At 39.3% G+C, this 16,107-nt stretch overlaps 1 protein-coding gene across 6 annotated transcripts in view; it reads right to left on the bottom strand.

Moving 5' to 3' along the window:
- The window catches only part of Fbxw7 (F-box and WD repeat domain containing 7), a 149,624-nt gene that overhangs the window by 19,324 nt on the left and 114,193 nt on the right, over window positions 1-16,107 (bottom strand). For 5 of the 6 annotated variants that reach the window (XM_075950913.1, XM_075950914.1, XM_075950916.1 and 2 more), the window contains one exon: window positions 2,330-2,412. In XM_075950913.1, coding sequence (XP_075807028.1) covers window positions 2,330-2,412 — 83 coding nt within the window. Of the gene's footprint in view, window positions 1-2,329; window positions 2,413-4,593; window positions 5,048-16,107 lie in introns of those variants that run through there. The other variant, XM_075950918.1, reaches the window with a different exon arrangement.

Raw genomic sequence — 16,107 nt, 5'->3', positions numbered from 1 at the left:
TACTTCTTACACATAAGTCCTTAAACTTGCCCTAGATGCAATAAAATTATTTACAATATATATATATATCTGTTGCCAATTTTAAATTGTCATTTATTAAGCTGAGACTAGGTATCTTGTAGTAGCCAGCCCTGATGAGACGCACAGTTTTTCAGAACAAGCAGAGAACTTTCAGGTAAAATTAGATTAAAAGAGATCGTTGACAGATTCTTTTCCAATAAACTTTGAGATTAAAAAAAAATCTGAGCAAATAAATTCAGAACTGAGTACGTGGTTCTGATCGAGGTCTGAAACTGTATTACTCTGCTAGATAACAGCAGGAAGCCTACGGTCGCATACGCTGGTGGTCTCAGATGGTGGGTCCTCTAAGCCAGCTCAACCATCTAAAGCAGGGTGAACACCGAGCATCTGCAGGCAGGTACTAAAAGGACAAGACCTGCCTGGGAAATTACATCTGGAAAAGAATCCTCTTAAGTCTAAAGAGCAGCCAGCTCACAGCTGTTATCAGGGCACTAGATGATGGGGCAGGAGGGCTCCGGGGCAGGAGGGCTCCAGGCCAGACTGGGCTACAGTGAATGCTTAAAAAATACATATTTATATCCAAAGAGCACATATAAACTGTAGCATAACAACTCATTATCAACATCTGACAAACTGCTAACAAAGCAACTCTTTAATTTTTTAAATGATACCTAAATCACTGTTTTACAGAGATCTTCATGCATGCACCTTTGAATCTTTTAATATTTATTTAAGACAATCTGTAATAGTCAACAAATAAGTCAATCCTTTCTTCTTTTCTAATTCAAAACCAAATTCAGTTTTTCTTTTTTCCTAAATAAAACATGATTTATTAATAGTTTAAATTTCCTAAGGGTGGACAAAATAGAAAATGAGATTCGTCTTATTACCTGTCAAAGCCTGTCCAAAGCATCACTAAACATCACATGTATATGCTAGTGACCAACAAGATGGCCCCAAAGTCATGAAAATAAATATGTATTCATATGTAGTACAATTCCTTATTAAAAGGCAGTTGCTTTCTTGACATAAAAAGCAACTAAAATTTTATGAAAATGTGTTCTGTACCACAAACTCCATTTTAAAATAACTGAACATTTAATACTTTTGCCTCAGTATTAACAGAAGGCCAAAATGACGTGGACTGACTAAAATCTACAGATTAAAAAATTGCATTTACAATTAGTTTAACATCAAGCTCAACTCTCTCATCTGAGAAACATATTATCAAGGTTAGAAGGAGAAGCGAAACATTTTACTAGTCTCTCTGTCCCTCCACACCCTCTGGTGGAAGTGCCCAAAACAGTGAAACTGTGGATGGCAAAGAGGACGGGAAGAGCTGCTCTGGAGCTCTTCCCTCTTCTCTCCGGAGCTCTCTGTACGTAAGTTACTCTAGGTAGTATGGCTCCTTCATTTTGCAGAAGAGCACTAAAGAAATTCCCTCAATTGACTGAAATAAAAAACCAGTAAAGAGGGGTGCAGTCTATAATGTCTTAAAGAACCTTGTATCTAAGCAATGCTAATTTTATTTTACTTTATAGAATAAAAATAACTAAATCAAAATGCTTTAAGAAAGATCATAACCATGATGTCCTCAGAATGTCTATTTGTTCACTCCTACCAGTTTTTTTTTTAAATAAAAAACAAAAAAACAAAGTGACAATTATACAAGAGGGGGAGGGGACCACAAAGGCTCTTAAGATACTTTTGTTATTTAAATTTTAAAACACAGCATTTCGAAGCCATTTTTAATTGGCTGGGAAATGAGATATTGTGCTTAAGTTAGCCTAATTAGCGTGAGAGTGGGCAAAGTTTTATACTGATGCAAAATCCAAAAATGATGGAGTGAAGCAGGAAACAAGACTAGAATTGTGTCTAGTTGTTATGGAAACTATTCTACAGGAGTAGAAATGTATGTGCTAAACATAAAGACTATCAGGTCAATGCATGGGGATTTCTAACACTCATTCCATGGAGGAAGACTAAGTTCAAAACTGGGAGATTTACCTCACTGCTAATAAATTTATCTCAGATTTGGTATATGTAAGTATCTACCCTAGAACGGCAAGCAGTTGCTATAGTAACTAGAGACATTTGCTCACATTCAGATCTCATGGTTTACTGTTTAGGAGTTCTGCATGTGCCTCCCCCGTGAGTCTCTTAGTAAGAAGGAGCAATCGGACTGACACCCTTTCCATCTCTGTAACATCAAAAAACGCTAGAACAGCCGGCAACACTGAATACAGTAGCATTGTTATTCTGCGAACACAATTCAATGACCCCCATCTACCCCTCTATTTAACGTTACCTGGTGTAATCTGAGACTTTGCATGGTTTCTTTCCCAAAGAAAAGGAACGGACCTCAGAACCATGGTCCAACTTTCTTTTCATCTATAAGGTAAAACAGATAAGTTTTTTTTTTTAAATTTACCCGGTCCATTATCAGATGAATTTGCATGCTAATATTAAAAGCTGTTAAATTTCCATGTGCCTACAATGGTAGGTTAAATGGAAAATCTATTCCATAGTTTGTCCTATTTGCTTCGCTCTCAGAGACTGGAGAGGCAATGCTCCCTTAGTATTCTGCTGGGGTAAACTGGATATGGTGATTTAGAAACTGATATTTATCATATCCTTAAATAATTACATATTTTTCAGTTAAGTAACAAGAAAAATTTATTAGCACTCACAGAAAAGAACCATATTTAACATGTCTTTCTAATATTCATTTTTCTTGAAAAATATTATAAGATAAAAAATTAAATTAAAAATTTCAAACCAGAAATATGGATAACTGAACTTTGAACATTTATATCATTATAAAAAGGCAGAGAGCACTGTAAACAAGCTAATCTTGGATGGTGACTATAATACAGAAGAAAGCAATTGGCGTGGAAACAGAGACAGCTGAAAGAGCAAGTCCTAGCAGCAGAGGATCTGCATCTCCTACGGTAAAGCTGAAGAGAAAGTCACCAACAGCTACGTGCACAGTGCACAGCCCATACTCGGGTCCAAACACTCTTGAAACACGGGAAGGACTATACAAGAGTGAGCTACGTCTGAGATATACAGATATATGATATATAAGGCATGTCCAACATGTACATCCTAAGGGCTCTCACTATGCCATGGGATGCTGGCAATCCATTCAATGTTAATATTGAAATATTTATTTCTGTGTTTCACTATCAATTAATGCAGGTCATTGGAGTATATGTTTACTTCCAAACTAGAAAATAAGATCCGTTAAGTTCAACTTTTTCATTTTCAACAGCCTCTTTTGGATATGCACGTACTCACTAGTTACTGTGATTGCATGCTGTGGGGAGATAGCCATCTTCATTTTTACAGCCAAGTGGACCCCTACTTGGCAGCAGCCTCATTTCCCTACCCACTGCCGCACACAGGAACACATGAAACATAGGACATACACTGCACATACTAAAGGACTCAGACTCTGAGATGGGACGGCAAGGACTCTTATCATCATGCAGAAAGTCTTCCAATCAACACTGCATGAATTTTAGCTGCGAAGGTTCAAGAAGCTTATGCACAATTTATACCTTAGTTCATGAGCTACCTACTGGGGGAAAATGGAATTGGTCTGCTCTCCTCCCTCTGAAGTTTCTATACTCATATCATTTTAAAGACAATCCTCTCCAACATATATTACTTTTTTCTCTTTGTAAATAATTTTATTAAAAACAGACAAAAATAATAAAAACACTGTAATACATGGGTAGCCATGTGCTTCCATGTGTGCAATTCATGTATACAAATGAACCCATTGCACGGAACTGCTAACTTTCACAGATGTCTTTCATGATCATTATGAGAATCTCTGATACTCATTTGAATTAAGTCAGTAATGCTGGCTTCCAGAACTTCCCAGAATGTCTTGTAAATACACTGGTACAAATGCCATCTGCCACTAAAAGCAAACTTTATTTCCATCTTAGAATCTTTCAGGGAATAAAAATACTTAAAAAATAAAGCAAGGAACTCACTGAGAAGGGGGTTTTACGTTAAATTATTTTATAAAACAAAGCACCTTCTGAATGGCTATAAAAGCCTTTTAAATATTGTACTGCTAACTGAAAATACCGACTTTATAACCAAAAATTAATTGGGTAGTTATTTAAGATACCACAAGTAGTACAATCTCCTCAAATATGAACCCCACACATTGCAGCGACTACACTTTAAGAGTTAAGTAATGAACACATATGTATGTCTATGATACAGGAAAACTGAACAGAAAGGTTCACGGAAGCCAAGTGAGGCTGAGTATTTCCAGGTCAGCATTTAACGGAGCCACATTTCTGAAGTCCGGATATATTTTCAGTGAAAAATTCTCAGATGGAAACATACATTTTATTTTAAAGCTTCTTCCAGCTCACGCTGCCGTTCCATAGTTGCTTACAACATTCATGAAATAAAACAGAATACCAGACATCCAGCCACCCACCAAAATTAGAGGATACTGCAGCCATCTCTGATGATACAGATTTTCCTTCTCAGGCAGGCACACACACACAACCACACAGCACAGGAAGAAAACAGCTTACTTACTTTGTAAAAAATCATTTTTAATGTGCCGTAGAAACCCATATTTTCTGTATTTTTCCCCTTCAGGGATTCCGTGCCCCCGTGTGTCCGGCTACTTGGCAGTCTCTGACAATATAGCCCCTTTTCAGGTAGGTATGTCACAGATTCTAACGTGGACATGCTCAGGCACGCCAGAAGAGGAAGATTAGGCAGCGGAACCGGCAGCAAAACTCCCCAGCACCAGCAGACGCAGCTCAGAACCAGAACGCTGCTCGGGACGCACACACGCATGCAGCTCCACTGAGAACTCGGGGAATAATGAGCGAGAACCCACAAGATTATTGGAGGAGACTATGCCCTGTCAAAGCCTTGACTGAACAGATTCCTCCCTCAGCAGCAGAGGGATCAGATTACATCTTCCCTTGAACACGGAATGGTGCAGTCCAGGGTTCAGCAATGCAGACTGCACATCAATTATACGGCGACTGCTCCGGGGAGCCCGTAAGCACACAGCGCACTCAACAGAGGGCGGACGTGGGCAGCAGAGACCGCCCCCACACCACAGCCCCTCTCCCCTTCCAAACTTTCAGGAGATTATTTTTGTGTTCTGTAAAACCCACATTTTTGACGAGTTTTAAATAGCTCTCGGCGTTACCACAAATAAGTCCTTCCAGAAACATTTTGAAAATGAAATGTATTTGGGTACCCCCGCCCCCAGCAAAGCAGGCTATTTAACTGTCACCCCACTCTCCACTCTGGGCAGAGGCTGATCAGGCTCTTCATGTAGCCTGGACAGTATTGATTGGGCAATTTCAAAGAGAGAAATTAAATATTCTTGGGGGAACTGCCAATAAAGTAAATCAGTTTGGAGCATATAGTTTTGTTTTTTTAAAAAAACAGGAATTATGTAATGTGAAATATATTTCAGTTGGTATGCCTCTTATATAAAGATTTAATGAAAATATTTCTTATGCTTTACCGTTACATTCTTTTAAAATAGTTTTCAAGATAACCACCAGTGGTTCTGAGGGACCAGGGACTAAAGATAAGCCAGTTCTACCTACGCTTGTCTGAAGGTTACTTTCTCCAGCGTGCTCCCCGGGGAACCTCCTGACACTCGCCCAGCCTGGGTCTACAGAAGGTAGGGACTTTATATCAAGACAGACTCTGACAGTGCACATTGCTTAACACTGAAAGGGAATTTTATGCAATAATAAAGAAACTAAGTTTGCCTAAAGGCAACATTTTTCTTATAATGATTATTGTACGAATTTATGTATTCATCTTGCAACCTGCTACACAACTGCCCTTGGAGGCGGTGATAAGGCTCCTTGGATAAGAAGAGCCTATTATCAAGTGCCCAGCTAATTAACTCCTACCCTCCCCACTAATGTTATTATAAGTAAGCTTTGTGCCTATAGTTATTTAAAGTACTTAGCTTTATTTTTTCAGAAGAAAAAAAACAACAAACCAACCCACAATTTGAGCACTGTCTAATAGTTCTGCATAGTGATAGAATACTGCATGAAATATCAACTTTAAAAATGTTTATCATTAGAATTAAGATGTTCAATGTAATGCTTATTTTCAGATGAAAGCAAGATAAAATAAATCTCATGAAGATGCACATCTTGAATTCTCTCCTAGAAATACCATTCTGCTGTCTGTTATGTTCTCAAACATTTACCTAGTTCTTTCATCATTCCCCCGTCAGACACAGCATGTACACAAATACTCAACAAAAGTTAGTTTTCCTAGCAATCAATTCCTTCTCTTCAAGGGGACGTTATTTTAAAATTGCAATCTCTTACTTTGAGGGGAAAATCCAATAATTAGTAAGATACACAGACCTTTACTATGTAGTTGCCTCATATTTAGGAGGAAAGAAAAACCCAGCAAATATGACTGTCTGTCTGTGCCAGGCTCCCGGAGAAAATGAATGACTAGCTGGAATCTCTTGGGTCACCTTAGTGGAACCAGGGATAGGACAGGCTTGTGTCCCCTTCAGTGTCAGCTCAAACTATGGCCTACCTCCACCTGAACTAACCTTTTCCAAGCATTGAGTTAAGAGCAGAGATGAACTTTCAATAGTAAAATGGAACCCTGTCTCAAGCGTTTGCCGTTGAGTCTACGTAGTCAAGGCAATGTCCTCATGGTCATACAGCTGCTACTTAGGCCCTGAAGTTAGCAGAGAACTTGCTCACAAATGTCTGTCAAAACAGCACTTGGGGAGGCTGTCCTTCCCCATTCCCTTCATCTATCAGGTTCTCACTTGGGAAAGACTTCTACTAACTTATCCCTTTGTGAAAAATATGTATCGTTGGAGTTGCTAATGATAACCAATTTACCAAGTATTTAAACATTTCTCCCAATACTTAATTTACAATGCTAATTTAATTGGACAAGTGAAACTAGTTTATCAATTTTCTCAAAGTAACAAAGTAAAAATTTTCCAACATCCTTTTAAGCACTTTCAGTGAAAATCATGCTGCGTCTTTCACCAGAATCTATCACTCAGGACCACTGTGAAGGAAATCAACCACACAGTCTGGTTTCTGGTTGTCTTGGCTTAAATCCTGATGGTCTCAAGCATTATTCTTACTTGGCTGTTTTAGTAATACGTTTTTAGAAGTTCTTTGTTTCTATCAATATTACACCTGGGTAGACAGAAACATTAGAACTTTAGTCTACAATCTATGCAACTCTAAGCTTACTTGGATTTTATGCCTTATACTGTAACATTAAGTTCATCAAAAAGATCAGCTAGAAGCTACTCCTTCAGGCAAGGAAATACTAATAGGACTGAACAAAATTTTAGAATATCAACACATTAACTATGTTTTCATTACAACAAAGCAAACTTTCATGTAATTTCACCTAGGCAATAATTTTTGCATTCTTTAGAAACATTTCTTGTGCTAAGAAACTTCAAGCATCACTTCAATTCTATTAGCAATGTAAACAACTTTTGAGCTGGATGTAACAAAGGGATGCCAGCAGTAACCCCAGAAACAAACAGCAGAAAGATACATGCTCTGCCCCAGAGCCCAGGTTAGGGGAGATAATGCTTGTCAACCTAACACACACAGCTAGTCCATGCGAAGGTGCTCTTTCCAAGCAAATGGCTGCAATCAGTGAGTTTGGTAAAATAAGTTAGGGTTATACACAGAAACAAACAAAGTCTATGCATAGTGAGAAAGAATAAACAGTCTTCTGTGCATGATGCAAGTGAAGTATGCAGTGTCAGCAAAAGAAAGAATTAGTTCTACCTCCTAGCCTCGACCTTACTTCCCCACGATACAGTCCCATGCTGCTCCACATCGGTACTAACCAGTCCTGGTACTGCTTCTGCCACAGCACGGTGGCATTATTTTTGTACACCTTCATTTCTACTAATTGCTCCTTGAAGGTTTATATCTCACTCAAGTTTATTTGAAGGACATCCAGAAAAACTTTTATGTACCAAATAACAGTTGTAAATATTGGCCATATAAGTAAGAAGTAGCAACCATAGCATAACTTAGTAAGACATGTATGCATGTATGTATACATATAGTATGTTTCTTAATACCTATTATACTTAGCATTTACAAGTTTGTTGTAATATAATTAGCTGGTTGTACCATGAGCATTATTTACCTTGCTAACATTTGTCTGTATTTTGATGCCACTGATTCTGTCCTCAGGATAACTCTACTCTGGGAAGGAACAGGAAACTACCTACCACAGTAGCTGTCTTGCCCCGAGCACAGACTTTAGATCAGAGACAGTCTAAATTTTCTACATCAAAGAAAGGAATTCCAAACATGCTGAGGCTATAACAAACATTTTGAATCTTTACCAACTCACTGCCACTAACTTTCTGGGGTGCAAGTTCATACCGAAGGCTCCCAAGGTCTGCATGTGTGCTACCGCAGTTCAGTACGACACTGGCTGGCTTCCAATGGGTCATGCACAGGACAGTATATAATTTAAGACTTTTTCTTCTATGTATAGTAAATTAAGAAAAGACAAGGTAATTAACACACACACACGGGGGGGGGGGGCGAAGAGAGGGAGAGGGAACAAGAGAGAACTCTTACAATCCACAATAGAGTCTAAGTAGTTCTAAAAAATCCAAAAATCTAGTTTTAGAAACCACTTCCTTTTTTTTAAATAAAGATTTTATTTATTATGTATGCACTGTTCTGCCTGCATGTGTGCCTACAGGCCAGAAGAAGGCACCAGATCTCATTACAGATGGTTGTGAGCCACCATGTGGTTGCTGGGAATTGAACTCAGAATCTCTGGAAGAGCAGGCAGTGCTCTTAACCACTGAGCCATCTGAAACTATTTTCCAACTAAAGCAACACTATAATATTAATGTATAACTAAAAACTGCCAATATTAAACAGCATAATATATAATTTAAAATAAAACTGAAAAATTTACACAATGAAGATTTTATAACATGTGAAAGTTGTAAACATAGTAAATCAAACTGTAAATGAACATAAAGTTAGGACTTTAAAAGTTTTATTTAACTAAGTATAACTGTAAAAGTAGTACTTTTTTCCCCCCTTTAAGTTCAAGCTATTTCATGTCCTCTTTACAAAGACCCAGTCCCTGGTAACTCACACAGGCAATCACAACCGTAATGCAGAGACGACAACATGTGTGTGCATGTACAAAAACCTAAGTACATAAACGTCCACACGTCCAGACCGCGCACAAAGAGAAAATTAAGAGTTCCATTTAGCACAATCACAGAAGAAAATAATAAAGGCAGAAGTTTTAATTACTTGGAGTTTGCATTTCTGTGGAACATCTAAGTTTCTCCATCTCACCCATACTTCAGATAAAGACAGAATATCAGTGTCTTAAATCTGTATGGTAGTAGGTATTTTCCCTCAAATTTTTATTGGAAATCTATTCTTACAGTGATATTTTCAGTGAGGCAAGGAAAATGTCATGTAAAAACCACAAAAAGGTTGACTTTAGGAAAAACAAAATAGCAAACTAACATACAGGAAAGGATGAAATGATAAAATCAATTTTCCCTTAATGTAAGGCTTTTATAACCCAATTTACTCTTCTATTTTCTCTATCCACTTATATATTTATTGAGGCTGTTTATGATGTCCAAATATATTTGAGAAAAGTCTTCATGTACGTGAAATCTTATGTGTTAATACAAATCTTATATTCATTTCAAGGTGTTTAAAATTCTGGAGTTAAATTAGCTATTAGTCATGACAAAGTTTGGGGCATTAAAAAAGCTAAAAGCTAAGTAAAAGCAGTGTTATCTATTGAACCAATAAAAAAAGCTGAGTAGCAGTAGACATCCCTACGCCATTGAATGGACCTGGAAGCCATCTAATGTATCCTTCCTTTGTGTGGGGACGATAGGGAAAGCAGAATCAGAGGAGCCTCATGTTAAACACCTGAGTGCCCATAGTCACTGGGCCTTCGTGAGCTCAGCTGGAATGGCATTGCTCACGCACCCTACAGTCACAGCGAGGACTGATCCTACAAATGGTGACAGCTGGCAGGTCTCACTCAGGTTCAACACGCCTTGGCTCTGGTTCCAGAGCTCAGCATTTCCAATCCCCATTGCATAGGAGGTGGGTAGGGTCGAACTGAGTCAAAAAGATCAGATGCTTGCTGAAGAAAAAATGTGCTCTGTCGTCTAGATAACAACTACAGATGAAAGCTACCAGCTAACCTTACTCAGCGCAACAGAATGATCACTCTGGTCTCTACAAAATGCTACTAAAGGCAAACAAAATACTACATTAACCTTCTGCCCCATGGATCCTTAAACCTAGTTGAGAAGATAAAGGTTTGGTAGATGCCGAGGAGAAAAACTATCCCTTCTGTAGACTGGAATGTGAAAATACAGTTACAGACTGTAACTGCGCTGCGAGAGGAGGGTGAAGACAGGAAGATCACTGGAGCTTGCTGCCTAGAGCACCTAGCTAGAAGTCAGCATCAGGCTCAGTGAGTGACAAGCTACAGAGGACAATACCCAATGCTGACTCCGGCTTCCACGTTCACCTGCAGGCACATATGCACACACCCACACAAAGAGACATGGTGAAAAGTACAATAAACTACTCCTCCATTTTCCATTCTTACTACATCAAACATCTCTCAAATCAAGCACCGATGTCAAAGTCCAGTGAACTGGGACCAAGAAGAGAACCGAAGGGCAGATGACCCCACTCCCGGCTACTCTGTTGCACTTGTAGAGCAACAGTTGGGGTTCTTTACACCTACTCAGCCAATTCTGGGGAACCTACCACATTGCAGCCCTACCTCACTGCTTTCTCTGCTCTCATTTGACTCCACATTTGATGATTTACTATTTTAGAAAGACTGGTTAGACAACCAATGACTACAATTGCATCTGCCAGGATTTGTTTCAGCTAATGTCTACTACAATAAGAGATGTCCTTACTTTCAGTTACTAGAGCTGAAAGGACATTTCATCATAAACTATTCTCTACCATCATAAAGGAACACAGAGAATAATCACACAACCACCAACTTAAAGAAGACCTTCAGCCAAAGTTCTTCTTACCCACAGACACAGTGTGGCCAACAGGTAGTCATCAGATCTGCTTCACAACTCCCCGACTTCGACAACTGTGTTCAGTTGCCAACATTTGGTGAGTAGATACAGAAAGTCAGATTCAAACAATGAACTTAGAGAAGCAGGCATTTCTACTCATCAACTCGGTAAATTTTTTAGAATTCAAAATAACAACATAGTTTCAATCAATTTTTTTTAAATTAATTTATTTATTAAGGATTTCTGCCTCCTCCCCGCAACCGCCTCCCATTTCCCTCCCCCTCCCCCGATCAAGTCACCCTCCCTCATTTGCTCGAAGAGCAATCAGGGTTCCCTGACCTGTGGGAAGCCCAAGGACCGCCCACCTCTATCCAGGTCTCCTAAGGTGAGCATCCAAACTGCCTAGGCTCCCACAAAGCCAGTACAATGAGGAATACTGAGAACTCAAGAACAATCGCAGTGGGTTTTTGATCAATCAATTGTTTTTTTTGAGTCAGTCTTACTCTGTAGCCTTAGGTGGCCTGTTAAGTAAAAATCTAAAACTCTAATGCCTGATGTGGGATTCCCCTCTGTATGCTATGAATATGTTTTACTGCCATTGGTTAATAAAGAAGCTGTTTTCAGCCAATGGCTTAACAGAATATAGCCAGGCTGGAAAAGATATATATAGAGAGAAGGCATAGTCAAAGAGAAGCCATGTAGCCACTGCAGGAGACAGATGCCGGACTCCGGAAGGAACCTTACTGGTAGGCCACAACCAAATGGCAATAGATTAATGGCACAGATTAATGGAAACAGGTTAATTTAAGATGTAAGAGCTAGCTAGATACGCTAGAGTCAATGGTCAAGCAGTGTTGCAATTAATATTGTTTCAGTTTGATTATTTCAGGTCTGGGCAGCCGGGAAAAGAACAAGCAACTTCTGCCAAAAAAATGCCTGTGAATACAAGCTTACTCCACTTACTTGTTAACATTGAGTACATTTATGCATTGGTTGTAGGCTAATAAACAAAACACCACCAGCATTCTTGCTTTATGAAATGTACATCAGAGTGATCTTTTAATGTAGCTTACTTGCTCTTCCAAGTATTCAAGTGTTTGATGTACTGTCAAGTGAGCAGGAAAGAACCCAGTGATCACCCCACTATGTTTAGAAAGAAAGGAAGGTGCTAAATATTCATATCAAAAACATCAATTTACATTTGAAGCAGTTACGGCGTGTATAATTTAACAAATTGCAAGAATTATGGGTAGCATAATGCTTACATGATCCCCTACCTGTGCAGGAGATTCCAAAGACAATTTGAATACAAAAGCATATTGCTGGAAGACAGACCATTAGTAGAGTTTGACATAATCTTTTATTTATAAATTCATTTTGTTTATTCACTTAAAAATTAGCACATGATCTAAAGATGTATTCCAATAAGCACTCAAGGACACTTAATGTCTAAAAACTAAATTTAAATGGTTGTCATATCTGATATCTAACTTCAAAAGGCTCTTTTTGTGAAATGATATCTTGATTTTCTCCCACTAACCGAATGAAGGCGTGGAATGAGAAGATGCTGAGGGTGAGCTCAGACCCACTCTGGCTCTGGACGTGACACAGCTAGAACCTACACTGTGGTTTGAGAGGACTTTTGAAAAGTGAATTTTAATTTTTAAAAAAATTTAAGTTTACAAATCAATGTATGTATACATTTTAAAAGAATTAAAACCCGATCAGGAACATCATTAAAATACAAACTTAAAACTAGCAAAAAGATGTCAACCTTGAGCAAAACCTTAAAATAAAAGCATGGTATTTGTTAGTTCTTAAGGTAAAAATGTACACTCACAAATAATTTATTTATGCTAAGCCTCTCCTTTTAAAAAATATCCTAGAGAAACAAAACAGCATATTAAGACATCTTAAAGCTATTTCAACAGATAAATATTTTTATTCACCAGCTTTTATTTAACAATGACAAGGAACAGGCTTTTGCCAGGCCAACCTATCATTTACTCCACTAATCTGTCCATCCCATAACTTAAATTTTGTGAAATCACTGCATTTGTTCATACACAGGCAGCACAAGAAAAGGTGTTTACTGGGAATAATTTACACAGTGAGCCTCACCCAAACCCTTCTACAATGAGATCAATTTCTGACAAACACACTCTGGGTCAACGGTGTCCTATTTTATACAGTGAAGGAGAAGGTGGAAATTAAGGGTTAAGCTTTTTTTTAAAAAAAATAAATCTAGCTCTAACCAAGTATTCAGTCAAGGTTAGCAAAATCTACACATTAGCAAAAGAAAATACGTAAAGCTGAGCGAGATGTAGTAGTCTCTATCCTAGAAGACTTCCTGATTCACAAGGAAGGGTTCCTCAATTCATACAACAACACATCCAGCTAGAAAGATGAAGAGATAACTATTTCTAGGAAATATAAGACACTATTTGACACGACAACAATGCAGGGAAATAATCACTAGGTATTAAAATGACTGAGTATCCCTCCAGTGCCCACAGTCAGAGGTTATCTACGCTATTCTTTTCCAGCTGGAAAAGCAACTGCTTTAACCGCAGACGTCCTGGGAGAAGGACGCACAACGGGACAAGAACCCACTAGAGCCGCGCCTCCTCCAGGTGGTTTTGTCCACTGGCTCACGAAAACTGTGCAACAGCCTCATGATGCAGGCGCTATTTTGACAATCCCTATTTTATATGAAAAGAGAGGCTGAGAGTTTAACTTCCCCAAGGCCTGAAAATATGACAGCAAAACACGGGCAGATTTTGCCCTTTAGCTACAGAAATTAAGGCAAGAAATACTTACTGGGAGTTCAGATATTCTACATGTTTCCTGAGCCGTGTCAGCATGCAAACATGTCATATGTAGAAGAAATCTGCACTGATGTCATGATAGACACAGAGAAGAGACAAACCAGGCAGCTACGTGTGTACACCGACACATTGCACTACGAATTGGCAAGACAAAGAATTGATGCACGACTGCTAATGTCCCTTCTAAGAACAACTTCCTTGATCCTCGGCACTAGCTATACTGAGACCAGGCAGTCATCAGGGCAGAGGAAGGAAGTCTAAGCCAACTGCTCACAACACATGAAGCGAACAGGGTTCCCTCCACCCCTGCATGACCCAGTGAGTATAACTTTAACTTCATGCACTCTTCTCACTTTTAAAAGAACTTCCTAAAAATTAAGATATTTATTTCTCCGTGTGTGTGTATACATATGTGTGAGGATGCACCTGCTCATTTGTATGTGGATGCAAGTGTCTATGGATGTCAGAGGTGTCAGACACCCTAGCACTGGAGTTACACCAGATGAGGACGCTGAAAACCGAATCCACGTCCTCTGCAAGAGCAGCAAGCGCTCCTAACTCCTGGGCTGTACCTCCAGGCTCTTTAGGAACTTTTATGTCCTACCCTCATTTCTTCATGGTCCTATGATTTGTTTTCTGCTTTTGTTGTTGTTTTGTTCTTGTTCTTTGAGACAGGGTTTCGCTGTAGCTATCGAGTCTCTGTGCTGGAACTAGCTCTTGTAGACCAGGATGACCGTGAACTCACGGAGATCCACCTGCCTCTGCTTCCCAAGGGCTGGGATTAAAAGCCTGCACACCACAATGCCCAGCCCTATGCTTTATTTTCTAAGGAAATAATGAAAGTTAGCAGGGACCAGGATACACTGGAGCACCTGAAGTGAAATATCTTTTCAAAGAAGCCACAAGATTTTTCATCCTTACTACAATGATCTGACCCCGTGAATCACTGACGGAAGTGACAGATCCTATTCCATAACTGAAGAAATTATTTCAAGTGTTATTTGTTGACTCCTCCAACCCAAATATGTTTGAAGGAGATCATAGCTTTCATCTGATACTAAATATTTTCAGTTTCAATGACAACCTAACAATATTCCACTTGTAAGTAGCACATAGATATTCACAAGTTTTCTATACTGACTCAGGAGACATTCTAGTACAAGCACAGTATATAATGTGGCTATCTCTCTGTGTTCTATTCCCTGCTCCCCTGCACCACAGCGGCACGCTGTGTGTCCCAGGCTGGCACGTAACTGGTGATCCTTCTACTTCTCTCCACCTGCTCTCCAGTGCCGGGCATCATCAGACCGGGCTCTGCCCTGTTTCCGGATTTTATCATACACATCCTTTTCCTAAGAGCCAATCTATATTTAATAGATGCCAATTTGACCCAGGCACACTTGTCCCTTTCTCACAGCAAACATCACTGTTAGTGATTGTGTGTCTCTGTAAATTTATCCAGTATTTTATTATCCTGTCTCTACCTTCATCCTACCAGACGGCATGATTTTGACAAATAGATTTATATGGCTATTTTAATTTCCAATGACACCCATTCCTTCAATACAGTACTCATTTTGCTGTCTACTCTGTATTTGCTAAGCATGGGCTCAACCTCATGGCTTGGGTTATACTGCGGGAGGAAAGAAAACGGAGAGGCTCTGAAACTGTGTGCTGCAGAAGGCTAGGAGAGTGGACAATGGTAAGATCTGTTCTAGTCCAGGGGTTCAGAGACGGCTAGTCGCTGAACTGGGCTGGATCACGGCGGGGCAGGGCAGGGCAGGACGACCCTGGATGGCCAGTGGTATAGAACAAGGGTAGAAAATAAGAAAAGACTGAATTATACAAAACTTTCTAAACAACTTTTTCTTTACATAAAAGCCACGAAAAGTTACTACTGGGTGTCCATCAAGAAAGATGTGGACGGAGAACCTTCCTAGATTTCGAATGCGAGGTTAAAAGCAGGGAAGGGACTCAGAGAGGATACGGACTCACCCTGTGACGGATCTGTCACCAGACAGGCAGGAGGCCACGGTGGCTTGGAATAAGTGGATACTACCAGGTGCATAAGGGTGGGCACAAAGCCGACAGACGATACAAACAAAGGAAAAGGATGGAGCATCTTTTTTTTTTCTTGACCGGATAGAAGACAACGAA

Source organism: Microtus pennsylvanicus, chromosome 16 (assembly GCF_037038515.1).
Source record: "Microtus pennsylvanicus isolate mMicPen1 chromosome 16, mMicPen1.hap1, whole genome shotgun sequence".
NCBI classification, from domain to species: Eukaryota; Metazoa; Chordata; class Mammalia; order Rodentia; family Cricetidae; genus Microtus; species Microtus pennsylvanicus.
The sequence above is the reverse complement of the archived record's forward strand: the minus strand, read 5'-3'. Positions and strand labels throughout refer to the sequence as shown.